The following is a 13819-nucleotide window of genomic DNA, read 5'->3' on the forward strand; positions in this document are numbered from 1 at the left end:
TATATAGAGAGAGGTAGACATATTTATATAGATAGATATAGATAAGTATGTGTATATATATGATATGTATATCATATATATATAAATCAAGGAATCAAGATAAGAGGAACAAAAAATTATAGTTTAAGGCACTTAATATTCCTAAATTGAGTATATATCTTAAAATAACTAGTGAGAGCCAAGATTTAATGTGTACGTGTGTGTATGTGTGTGTGTTTTTATCCTCACCAGGGGACTTTTTTTTCACTGCTTTTTAGAGAGAGAGAGAAGCATCTATGTGAGAGAGAAACATCAGTTGGTTGCCTTCTCATATACACTGCGACTGGGGAACAGACCCACAACCTGGGTAATGTGCCCTGACCGAGAATTGAACCTGTAACCCTTTGGTTACAGGATGATGCTCCAACCAACTGAGCCACACTGGCCAGGGCTGTGTCGATATTTTTAATAAGAGAATTGAATAACTTCTGATGAGATAAACTTAGATGCCTTTATTCCAGAAAACTTGGTGAAAGGCTTTAATTAAAATTATAATTTCTATAATCCCATTAATCCTTTTTAAACTGAATGTTAAATTCCGTGTTTCTGTAGACTAGCAGGGGCTGTTCCCAAAGTGGAGGAAATGTCAGTCTTTTTTAATGCCTCGGAAAACTAGTTCTGATTCCTAGGGTAGGAACAAAGAATTCATTAGAGAGAGGCAGTTTTAGTAGTTAAAACTTTAATTAAAGGTTAAATGAAGTAAACTAATTTCAGACCTTGCTATAAAATAAGGAACTTGAATTACCTATAAAATTATCCTTGAATTTTATTGAAGGATATCAGGATTTTTAAGAGCCTGTATTTAAGGTCTTATTTCTCTGAGTACAATAGTTTTCCTCACATATTTTCATGAACCAACAATAAATACTTGTCAGACACCTTACTGTAGGCTTTTTTTTTTTTTTAAGTGGGCACAGATGAATCCCAGGAGAGCAGCATGACAGATGCGGACGACACACAACTTCACGCAGCTGAAAGTGATGAATTTTAACTTCTGGAAATCAGACTCTTACAACTGGATGTGTGACTAGTGCTGACATGTTTCTTGTCCCTCCACGTACTGAGTCTTCACTCTTGAGCCGGCAGTGTCATCATCCATGACTTATACCGGGAGTGTGCCACTTTCATTGGACCCTGACCGCACACAGAATGAAAGGCAGTGCAATACTTAGCTGCTAACAAGACTGGCTCTTTCACCAGTATGAATGACAATTTAGGGGCAGGGTGGGGAACTTTCTTTTTTCTTTAATCTCCCTTTGTTGGAAAGCTATCATGGAAGGAAGAGCTGTTTTATCTTGAAGGAACCGTTAGATATGGAAAATAGTGATGAACCAGAATTTCTTGGTCATTTTCCAGAATTTTGTTTTTATTTGGTTCTGTTCCTGATAAACAGAGTGACTGACCTTCATTTCTAGGTTCTTCAAGAATGGTGTTAGCAAGTGCCAGATGGAACAATAAAAGACATTGCCTATAACAGAATAACTTGATTGCCAAGGAATATAAATTACCATAAACTTGCAGTGTCTCCCATAAACAAATGTAATGGGCATATCGGGACTCATGTGTAGGAATCAAATACCCCTCCATACAGTATACACTTATTCTTGGCAAGAATGCTTTATGTCTAACCAAGAATTTTAATTTATTCATCTTGCTTCAAAGTGTTGATCATTGTTATCTCGGTATTGCAAACTTTCAAGTTGGTCCTTACCATATTGCCTCTTCTCTGAGTTCTGTGGGATTACCTTTAACATTCAGAGATGATAGAGTGGTTGCCCACCGAAAAGCCAAAACAAGACCTTTAATAACCATTTAAGTTCACCATAGGAATCAAAATGAAAACACTAAAGTAGAGAGACTTCAAGAGATCATGATAGTGGAAGCCTTAATACAATCAGAATTGTACCATAACCTTGAGTCTATATTTGTTCAAGACAGTATGCCTTTGACTTTTCTAAGTGTTTAAGCAGGGTGCAAGAATGTATGCTCACCTTTGTTTGAGGTCATTTCTGTTCTTTTTGGGTCTCTCTGCTTCAAATTATTTTCAGTAATGTGAATCACCAAAACGTTTACTGAGAGTGATTGGTTTAAGGATATGGGAAATTTTTAGCTGAAAGAAAAGAAGTTCTTAAGGAGATGAGTTCTCTCCTGAGTTTGTGATATTGGTTGGTGTCTTTGGGGAATGGCCACAATTTTAAAGATCTAATTATGCGTAATAAAATGGGAATTATTGGAATTTCACAGTAACAGATTTAAAGTCTTAAATTGTGTATCTTCTTTATTGTAATGTATTGAAATTTTTAGAGAAACTTTAGTTAATGTTTTATTAAGTGCCAATGTCAGAATATAACAAATTATAATTTCTTATGAATGACAGGCCTACAGTTACTATTTTGGATTATTTGATGAAGGAAAAACTTATTTACTGGTTACCTGTATTAGTCAAGCTGTGAAAATGAGGTGGATTCCAGGAGATGTGAAAAATTTAGCCTGCAGAGTCAGTCATTTTCTGTCATTTACTCTTAATCTGCTCATTTAAATGTGGATAAGATACCATTATAAATTAATTCAAGTCAGAGTCTTAGATTAGGTATTGGGTGCCAGAGAGGTGTTTAACAGAGTTTCCTACCTAAAACTTTGTATATGTGCTGCCCCCAAAAAACAATTTATAAGAAAAAGGAAAGGTTAGAAGTAAACGCGTATCTTTAAAAATTCCCGAGGCCAGCACTTGGATTCTAACAAATATTCCATTTTATTATCCATTAGTTCTGTAATATTTAATTTTATATTCTTTTATTTTTTTAATTGGTGAATCATAAGCCAGCTGTGTAACAGTATCAAATAGAGAGTTTCATAGATAGCTACAACCTGAGCGCCATGCTACAAAGCCTGAGAAAGGTAAGCCCAGAAGGTAATTTGCTGATACATAGTTAGTTATCTTCCTGTAGTAGGAATTCATGTCCTGTGCCAGAGGTGAGTGAGAGACTTTCTGGTACTAATTTTGAGACCAAGGATAAAGGATCGTTGCAGAGGGCACACTGTGGCGATGGTTGACTGAGGGACACTCGGCCCACGCTTGGCCTGATTTTATTTTTCCTCACATTTTTGAAAGTCATGTCGGTATTTGAAGTCTCATTGCCTACCTGGTAACTGTTTCTGGCTTTCTCTCTGTCTCTGTCTCTCTCTTTTCTTTGTGTGTGGAATGGGGATCAAACAACCAGAAGAGGACATACATTTTGATAAAGCAAATTGTTTGCTTCAAATTTTAGAACTTACTTTGAAGGAAATTAAAAATACTAAGTACTTTGACATCTTTTTTTTTCTCTCTCTCTCTAAGCTTTTCACACATACACATACACACACTTCTGTTCAGAAGTATTGTTGTGGTATTGGATATTTTCCACCCTTGAAAATGGTTCTTAACTCTGAGATTTTAAAATATTTTTTCAAGAAAACAGTGGTACTCAAAATAATAAAAGGTGGTCCCTACATTTTCTGTATTTCATTACTTTAAAATTTTTATTTTTTCCAAGAACTGCAAGTAACATTTGAACCATGCTGCTGTTGTACCTTAAACGAAAACTCAGTGATAACCAGTATTTAGTCTATTAAAAATGCTCTTTTTGAAGAAAAAAGTTTGAAAGTCTCTGATTAGCCAGAGTATGGGTCTTCACTGAGAAATATAGTGACCTGTTTTCTTTGTGAAAACCTGGGAAAATGCAAGTGTGGGTGTGATGTGTGTTCTATTTGCATTGAAACAATGTAATTTTGTGTCTTCTTTTTGCTTTTCCTGACTTAATTCAGAAATTGTACAGTCTTTGGGGGGGAGTCTTTTGTTAATATATTTGCAATTCATTAAAGGATATGGAAAATCCAAATAAATTACTTTTGAAAGCAATTTATAATCAAGTTGTTAAAGCTATATAAGAGCTGTGCGATCTGTATTGTTATAGTAAGGCACAGCAAAATAGTGAAAGATTACAGTTTTATGTTCCACAAAAGCCTAGGGTAATGTTTCTTAATTTTTTCACATATATATTTTATATATATATTATATATATATATATACACACACACACACACACTCTTTTTTAGTATTAGTTGGAATTTCAAAATAAATATTGTGACAAAAAATAGTAATTTTTAGCATATCTATATTTTCAAACTATAGAAACCCCTTGACGGCAGCTGCTACTTTGCAAGTCAACTACTTATTCTTTGTGCATGTGATTTCTGAAATCCCTTTAAAAGGGACACAAAGCTTTTTGAAAAATTATTAATTTTTAAAGAACGAGGAAGGGAGGAAGAAAGAGGGAGAGAAGCATCAATGTGTGGTTGCCTCTTGCCTGCCTCCAACTGGGGACCTGGACCACAACCCAGGCATGTGCCCTGACTGGGAATCAAACTGTGGCCCTTTGGTTTGCAGGTTGGCACTCAGTCCACTGAGCCACACCAGCCAGGGCACTTTTTTTGTTCTAATTAGAATCTGTTGTAAAAATCAAGATCTGGAAGAAGTAGACTATAAAAGCTAAATTTTACTCTAGCTTGATATCCTGGAGAAAGTAGAGAGCGCTGAAGAGTTTTGTTCAGATATGACAGAGTTAGCCATAGGGTGAAACACATGACATGAGCCAGGCAGGCCAGAGTGGACCAGAGTTCATAACCTTCCCTGGGGCTGCCATTTACTGTCAGCTAGGCAGGGATTACTGGAAGTGTAGATAGGAAGTATTCTGTGGCTCATTTAGCTGCTAATTAATGGTTTATGAAGGTTTGTTATAAGTTTTATTTTTCTTTGTAAGTACAGACTTTGCTAAATCGCCATGTTTAATGAGATCTTGACATGTGTACTATGTAACTTACTTTTGTACAATATTTTCAGTCCTCAACCCTACAGAGTAGGTATTTCTCTATTTTACAAAAGAAAACTGAGGCTCTGCTTTTAGATGATAGAGCTGAAAACTTTTGGCCAAGTATGTAAGCCTTTTATTTAGTTTAGGACTTACTCTGAAAGTTTCAAATCATGTGTAATGTTAACTGTTAAGAATCCTTTCTATCATTTTTAAGTTGTCCACTATAGAAGTTCAGATTTTGTAGAGGAAATTTTGTTATCAATCAGGCTCAGAGCTATCATACACATAGTTCTTTGATGGGGCTTTGAACCGTATTCTGCCTCTCTGCTTCTCACACTGAAATCAAAAGTATGTTACCTGCTCCTTGAGTGACTAGAATTTGCTTTCAAATAGAAAATTTAAATCTTCAATTTTCTTTTAGTTCTTAGGTGTTTTCTTACCAATTTCCCCTATTAAAAGCATTCTTCTATTCAACACCCCCAAAATAGAATTTGCCGTTTGTTGCTAAAATCTGTATTTGAGAAAATTCAAGTTCTTGAAAATGTGTGCATAATGTTTCACTGGACTTTGAATAAGGAAAGGAGTAACAGAAGCGAAGAAGAACAGTGAAGTAAAATTAAGGTTTCTAATCATATATTTTTGAAAAGCACTAAACTGATATCTAGGAAATGTAGATTTTGCCCTTTGGTATCTGTGTGACCCTGAACAATTCACTTCAACCTTCTCATCAGCACAAGGAAGATGAGATCTAGCCTCATTACTGACGGGGACTGCGTGCGGATCAAGCATGCTCAATCATCATGAAGTGCTGTGTGAAACCAAAGCACTGCACACATGGACAGGGGCATTATGAGGGTGATGATGTTATGGAAAACTGGGTTGGTCCAAAACATGATCCTGTGAGACAAGCTTCCTGTATCTTAATCTAGAACAGGGATTGTTCATGGCCTGGAGGCCAAATCAGCCCATTGCCTGTTTGGTTTTATAGGAACAGGTTTGTGCCCATTTGTTTACAAAGTGTCTGTGGTTGCTTTCTCATTTCAGTGACAGAGTTGAGTAATGGCACAACTCGAGAGACTGTACAGAGTGTATGACCTACAAAGTCTTAATATTTACTGTCTGATATTTTATAATATATATAGATACACACACTACATATAGTGTAGGTTATACTATACATATAGAATTTGACATTTTATGTTTTGCAACCCCTGAAATAGAAATTATAGCTGTATTGGCATAACCATCTGCAGATCACCCAAATAATGTGTTGTCTGAGATGCCATAGTCTTCTCAATACTTTGTGAGTTGTGTCACTGGACAAGGTCTCCACAAGAAGAACAATCTGTCAGTGATTCTTAGTTTCTTAGTGAAAATACTTGATTGATTAAAGGGGTGTGTGTGTGTGTGTGTGTGTGTGTGTGTGTGTGTGTATCCCTTCATATATATGTGTACTGTTAAACTTATTGTCATTTTGTAGTACTTACAGCAATCCATGTTACATCTGTGTCCATAATCATTTGCATATCTTGAATAATACTAGGGTTTATTTGGTTTTTACTTAGCATTTATGGATCACTTTGATATCAGGATAATCTCATTTCATCTTTATAAGCTTGTACGGTAAGGCATGTATTACCTGCTTTATACAACAGGAAACTAAGGCTTAGAGAAACCAAAGCATTTGCAAAAAGCAGAAAATTCCAGGAACAACTTGGCAGACTTGCTAACACATTGGCCAGGAGTGCATCATATAACTACCCCTAACTGCATGGGATGCTGGTGAATTTAGAATCTGGTAAAAAGGGAATGGGTTTGCCATGACTAGTTTAGGTAAATCATGACATCTCTGGAGTGGGACACAAGGAAACAGATTTTGTTAGCAAAGACAAAAGAGGGACAACTGCCACACTGCTGTAGAGGAGTTACTGCTTTTTGTCAGTTGACCTTGCATTCAATTTAGTGAACTTTCTCATTCTAAGTTTGTAGGGTTTCTATTTAAAATTATGTTATCTGCAAATAATGCCATTAATTCTTTTTTAATCCTTGTAAGAAATACCTCATTTCTTTTTTCTTTTTAAATTGCTATGTCTGGGATCACCAACTGAGAGCAGTAGAGCTATAATAGCAAGCATTCAATGTCTTATTTTCTATCTTAAAATGCTTATTAATTTTCTCAATCTTTTAACTCAGTTATACAATCTAAAACCACTAATATGTAATATATTCCCTTTGCTAGTTTCATCAATCCCAAAACTTAACTCCCACTTTAATTACCATTTATAACATGAATACTCACTTAAGATACCTCATTTCTAATGTTTCCAGTGGTTTTTAGGTTGACTAGGTGCTGAAATGTACCTACAAATAATGCCCCTTTTTATTAAAAAATCATAAGTATGTAATTCTGTAATATAACATATCACACTCGAGCACACCATATGACATTTTAGGTGAAATGTTCAAATTAAGACTTAATTATTACACCTATATTATTACCTTATCAACTGTACTCAAGCAGGTGTTACTTCTGCTGGACCCTGTATTTAAAAAGCATATTGAGGGACTTCCGGCAAGATGGAGGAATAGGTGGACGCACCATACCTCCTCGCACAACCAAGATTAGAACAACAATAATTTACAGAAATAATATCACTCAGAACTGTCAGAAATTTATCTGAATGGAAGTCGGACAGCCAAGAAGTTGAAGTAGACCCGTACATCCAGACTGGTAGGGGACGACGAGCCAGGCGGGCACGGGGCGGGCGCGGGGCTGGCGCGGGTCTGCGGCGCACACAGGGCGGGGGAAATTTGGCGCAAAATCGATGCGACAGCCATCTGGGGCGCAAGAACGCAGCGGTGATCCCTGAGTACGCAAGCAGCGGCTAGGGGAATCAGTGGGGCAGTGATTGTGGACCAGGGCAGAGCTCGCAGCTCGGGAGCCCGGGGAAGTGTCTGAGCCCAGGAGAACGGAACTGTCGCCATCGATCCCTCCCGTCCCCGCTCCCACCCCCGCCCCCACATATAACGTCACAGTCTAGCGACTGGGGTGCCCAGCCCCGGTGAACACCTAAGGCTCTGCCCCCCACCGTAACAAGAGTGACCAGACCGAAAAAAAAAAAAATAATAGGAGAGACAGGGAAAGACATAAGACATGTTTCCAGCAGAACAGATCAGTCCCCCAGGACTCATCCTTTTGAGCGACCAAGAAATAGCCAATCTATCAGATGCACAGTTCAAAACACTGGTGATCAGAAAGCTCACGGAATTGGTTGACTTGGTGCAATTTAGATGAAAGGATGCAGGTTACCATAAAAGAGTTGCAGGAAGATACGCAGAGGAGAGCCAATAGTGAAAGGAAGGAATCTGAGTCTCAAAACAATACAGTGGACCAGAAGGAAGACAGAATCAACCAAGCAGGAAAGCATGATGAAATAAGAATTCAAAAAATCGAAGAAAAGCTTAAGAGCATCAAGGACACCTTTAAACGTTTCAACATCCGAATTATAGGGGTACCAGAAGGGGAGGAGCAACAAGTGGAAAAGTTATTTGAACAAATAATAAAAGAGAACTTCCCCAAACTGGCAAAGGGAACAGTCTTCCAAGAAATCCAAGAAGCTCAGAGAGCCCTAAAGAAGTTAGACCCAAGAAAAAACACACCAAGGCACATCATAATTACATTAGCCAAGGTAAAAATGAAAGAGAGAATCCTAGAAGCAGCAAGAGATAAGGGGACAGTAACCTACAAAGGAGTTCCCATCAGACTGTCAGCTGATTTCTCCAAAGAGACCTTACAGGCAAGAAGGGGCTGGAAAGAAATATTCCGAGTCATGAAAGACAAGGACCTACATCCCAGATTGCTCTATCCAGCAAAGCTCTCATTTAGAATGGAAGGGAAGATAAAGTGCTTTTCAGATAAGGTCAAATTAAAGGAGTTCATCATCACCAAGCCCTTATTTTATGAAATGCTAAAGGGACTTATCTAAGAAAAGAAGGTAAAGAAAAGACATGAATAGTAAAAGGACAGCAAACTCACAATTATTAACAACCACACCTAAAGCAAAACCAAAAGAAACTAAGTAAACAACTAGAACAGGAACAGAACCACAGAAATGGAGGGCACATGGAGGGGTAGCAGTAGGGGGGTGGGAGGAGGAGAGAGGGGGAAAAGGTATAAAGAATAGCATAGAATGTAGGTTGAAAATAGATAGGGGGAGGGCAAGAATAGTACGGGAAACGTAGAAGCTAAAGAACACATGGACATGAACTAAAGGGGGGAACGTGGGGGAGAACGTGCGTGGGAGAGGGGGTACAGGGTGGAGGGGAGTGAAGGGGGAAATGGGACAACTGTAATAGCATAATCAATAAAATATATTAAAAATAAATAAATAAAAAGCATATTGAGACTTCTGGGTCTGGGAAACGATGGCAGTAGCCTGATTACAAATGTGCCCCTCACTCTCTTCCCAAAACAACCACAAAATCAAGTAGGACAAAAATTACACAGAATTCATGCCTTCATTACTAAACTACTATAACTTCACATTACCTGTAAGTAGAGAGGACAACTTTTCCAGTAAGGACCTTGCCTGTGGGTGCTGAGAATGCAGAATGAGGTTGAATCACTCCGTGGGACAGCAGAATGGAGTAGAAGACTTAGAGGAAGCCCAGGCAGTCGAGTCTACAGGGGAGAAAAAGTGAAGTAAATGCAAACTACTGAACACAGGTTGGGAATTGGTAGGTCACAGCCCTCACTTCAGGAAAAGGTTTGAAAATGTGTGGGACCAAGAGCAACAGCCTCATAGATGCAGTGTTTCTGGGGAGAGATTGATATGAAGAGGAGGTGGTTAAAGGAAAAGTGGGAAAAGTAAGGCTGGTAAGAAAGAGAAACAAGGTATATTGACCTTTCTTCCCACCCTCAACAGTAAAAAAACAGCACAGAAGAGGGTGGAACAGACAGATGAGAGCTCTAAAACTAAGAATTCCTGTCTGTGATATTTAGAATAGAGTACAGCAGTACACATACATACAAAACTGTTGTAAAAATCAGCAAATGTAAATGGAATCCTTTCTGCTGGTAAAAAGTCTCCCCCAAAACAACCACAGAGACAAATAATCTTTTTAAAAGAATGAGAAAGTGAAAAGCCACCTTAAAAAGACAAATGATAAACTGGGGAGAAATATTTGCCCATATAAGAGATAAGGGGCTAACAATACTAATGTAGACTTTTTTTTTTAATTTTGAGACAAAAAGATATGAGCAGACAATTCACAAAAAGATGTAAAAATGGCCCTTAAGCATGAAAAGTTGTTCAACTTCATTCAATAAGAGATGCAAACAAAAACTATATTGAGATACAATTTCTCAGCCAACAGAGTAGCAAAAATTGAAAACTTGAGTCAACACTCCATTGGCAAAGCTGCAGGAAACAGGCACTCTCCTCCACCAGTGGTGGGAATGCAAGACAGGACAGCCCTGTGCAACGGGATTTGGCAGTATACAGCAAAACTCCGTATACAGCATCTACTCACCCCACAACACACCTCTAGAGATTTATGTGCAAATATCTCTCAAAAATACAAAAATACATTTGCATAAGTTTATTCATTATAGCATTGTTTGTCATTGCAAAATATTAGAAACTAAATGTCCAAGCATAGAAGATTGGTTAGATAAACCCCTACTCACAGAATACAGTATTCTGCAGCTGTGAAAAAATATTAGGATGTCTTCTGGCCAATATGGAAGCGTAGGTAGACACACTGTGCCTCCTTGCACAACCAAAAGAAGGACAACAATTTAAAAGCAAAAAATAACCAGAACTCCCAGAAAATCAAACTGTATGAAGTCCGACAACCAAGGAGTTAAAGAAGACATATTCATCCATACCAGTAGGAGGGGTAGAGTTGGGCCGCCAGGTGGAGAGGACTCACAGCAAGGTGGCAACTAGAGGACCAGGGTGGGCAATGCGGGGCTGGTAGACTGGGCGGTCCCACATTTGCACACAGATAAACCAGGAGGAACAACTGGGGAGCAAGACAGACTGCACAATCCAGGGACACAGTCCGGGGAAATAAAGCCTTAAAACCTCTGACTGAAAACACCTGTGGGGGTTGAGGTGCTGGGGGAAACCCCCAGCCTCACAGAAGAATTCCTCGGAGAGACCCACAGGGTCCTAGAACATACACAAACCCACCCACCCAGGAATCAGCACCAGAAGGGCCCAATTTGCTTGGGGAAAGTGGGGGAAGTGACTGAAAGCTTGCGGAGAGCAGAGCAAGTGGTGCTGTTCCTTCTTGGACACCTGCCCCACGTATAGTGTCACAACCTAGCGAATGGGTTGCCTGACCCTGGTGAACAACTAAGGCTCCACCCCTTACTACATAACAGGCGCGACAAGACAAAAAATGGCCCAAATGAAAGAACAGATCAAAGCTCAAGAAAAAAAATACAACTAAGCGACGAAGAGATTGCCAACCTATCAGATGCACAGTTCAAAACACTGGTAATCAGAATGCTCACAGAATTGGTTGAATATGGTCTCAAATTAGATGAAAAAATGAAGGCTATGCTAAGTGAAATAAAGGAAAATGTGCAGGGAACCAGCAGTGAGGGGAAGGAAACTGAGACTCAAATCAATGGTGTGGACCAGAAGGAAGAAAGAAATATTCAACCAGAACAGAATGAAGAAACAAGAATTCTAAAAAATGAGGAGAGATTTAGGAACCTTCAGGACATCTTTAAATGTTCCAACACCGAATCATAGGGGTGCCAGAAGAAGAAGAGGAAGAGCAAAAAATTGTTGAAAAGTTATTTGAACAAATAATGAAGGAGAACTTCCCCAATCTGGGAAAGGAAATAGACTTCCAGAAAATCCAGGAAGCTCAGAGAGTCCCAAAGAAGTTGGACCCAAGGAGGAACACACCAAGGCACATCATAATTACATTAGCCAAGGTTAGTGATAAGGAGAAAATTGCCCTGGCTGGCGTAGCTCAGTGGATTGAGCACAGGCTGTGAACCAAAGTATCGCAGGTTCGATTCCCAGCCAGGGTACATGCCTGGGTTGCAGGCCATAACCCCCAGCAACCGCACATTGGTGTTTCTCTCTCTCTCTCTCTCTCTCTCTCTCTCTCTCTCTCTCTACACCTCCCTCCCTTCCCTCTCTAGAAAGTAAATAAATACAATCTTTAAAAAAAAAAGAAAAAAATTAAAATCATCACGTCCTTTAAAAAAAAAGATAAGGAGAAAATCTTAAAAGTAGCAAGGGAAAAGGAGACAGTCACCTACAAAGGAGTGCCCATCAGACTGTCAGCTGATTTCTCAAAAGAGACCTTACAGGCAAGAAGGGGCTGAAAAGAAGTATTCTAAGTCATGAAAAGCAAGGACCTACATCCAAGATTACTCTACCCAGTGAAGCTATCATTTAGAATGGAAGGGCAGATAAAGTGCTTCCCAGATAAGGTCAAGTTAAAGGAGTTCATCATCACCAAGCCCTTATTATATGAAATGTTAAAGGGACTTATCTAAGAAAAAGAAGATAAAAAATATGAACAGTAAGATGACAACAAACTCTGTTATTAACAACCAAACCTAAAACAAGAACAAAAACAAACTAAGCAAACAACCAGAACAGGAATAATGGAGATCACATGGAGGGTTATCAGTGAGAGAGTGGGTGGGGAGAGAGGGGGAAAAGGTACAGAGAATAAGTAGCATAAATGGTAGGTAGAAGATAGACAGGGGGAGGTTAAGAATAGTATAGGAAATGTAAAAGCCAAAGAACTTATATTTTTGACTCATGGATGTGAACTAAAGGGGGAGAATGTGGGTGGGAGAGGGTGTACAACATGGAGGGGAATGAGGCGGGGGGAATGGGACAACTGTAATAGCATAATCAATAAAATGTATTTTAAAAAATATTAGGATGATCTCTATGAACTGTTATGGAATGATTTTCAGGAGATGTTAAGTGAATAGTAAAATACAAAAGATCATACATATTTTTTGTGTGTATTCAAAAAGGAAACACTGGAAGGATAATCCAGAAAACAGTGAAGTTGGTTACCTATAACAGGTGAGGAGGAACGGAGTGCAAGGGATTTGGGAGGGAGTTGCACTTCCTTGATTATATTTTTTAAATAAAGATTTTATTTATTTACTTTTAGAGAGAGGAGAAGGGAGGGAGAAAGAGAGAGAGATAAACATAGATGTGCAAGAGAAACATAGATCAGTTGCTTCTCACACGCCCCCAACTGGGGACCAGCCCAAAACCCAGGCATGTGCCTTGACTGGGAAGCCACACCAGCCAGGGCTCTGATTATACTTTTCATAATATTTTTTTTACTATTGAGAGCATAGTAATATGCTATATATTTTTAAAAAAACAATAGTAATCAGAAAGGGGAAAAACTAACATTGAAATTAAACTGAAGCAAATCAAGCTAACTGTAGTAATTCAAATGAATACCATAACCACCCTGGGAAGGCGAGTGGAGGGGAGGGCTAAGAAGAACTTACTGAAGTAACTTATGCACACAGTGTTGGACTGTATACCCTCAGTCCTGGGCAGGAGAGGGTATGTATTGGGGCAGTGCAAACAAAAGCAAACAAATCTTCAACTTTTTAGTAAGTTTGCTTATTTAGTGTTATAAATGAAACAGTGGGAAACTCAGACATATCACAAGATAGAAAAAATGAATAAATGTGCTGAAATCATTGGGAATTGAAGTTCTCACTGTGGAAGAGGATACATATAAGTATGGAGAGGGACAACCAAGCCAGCAACAAACAACCCTGTGGGGATTAATTGGAATTGAAATTATTTTGAATTCATGATTTCTAAAACATGCATATGTACATATATGTGATGCATGTATACATGTATAGACATACACCTATCAAACATTATACACACAGGTATCTATACACC

At 38.6% G+C, this 13819-nt stretch overlaps 1 protein-coding gene across 5 annotated transcripts in view; it reads left to right on the forward strand.

The window, feature by feature from the left end:
* Positions 1-3674, forward strand: part of CDC27 (cell division cycle 27) — a 55005-nt gene extending 51331 nt beyond the window's left edge. For all 5 annotated transcript variants that reach the window (XM_045836816.1, XM_045836818.1, XM_045836817.1 and 2 more), the window contains one exon: positions 948-3674. In XM_045836816.1, coding sequence (XP_045692772.1) covers positions 948-1030 — 83 coding nt within the window. In that variant the 3' untranslated portion in view covers positions 1031-3674. The remainder of the gene's footprint in view (positions 1-947) is intronic.
* Positions 3675-13819: the final 10145 nt, after the last annotated feature.

The sequence above is a fragment of the Phyllostomus hastatus genome, unplaced genomic scaffold (assembly GCF_019186645.2).
Source record: "Phyllostomus hastatus isolate PE091 unplaced genomic scaffold, TTU_PhHast_1.1 phas_contig_210, whole genome shotgun sequence".
Lineage (NCBI taxonomy): Eukaryota > Metazoa > Chordata > Mammalia > Chiroptera > Phyllostomidae > Phyllostomus > Phyllostomus hastatus.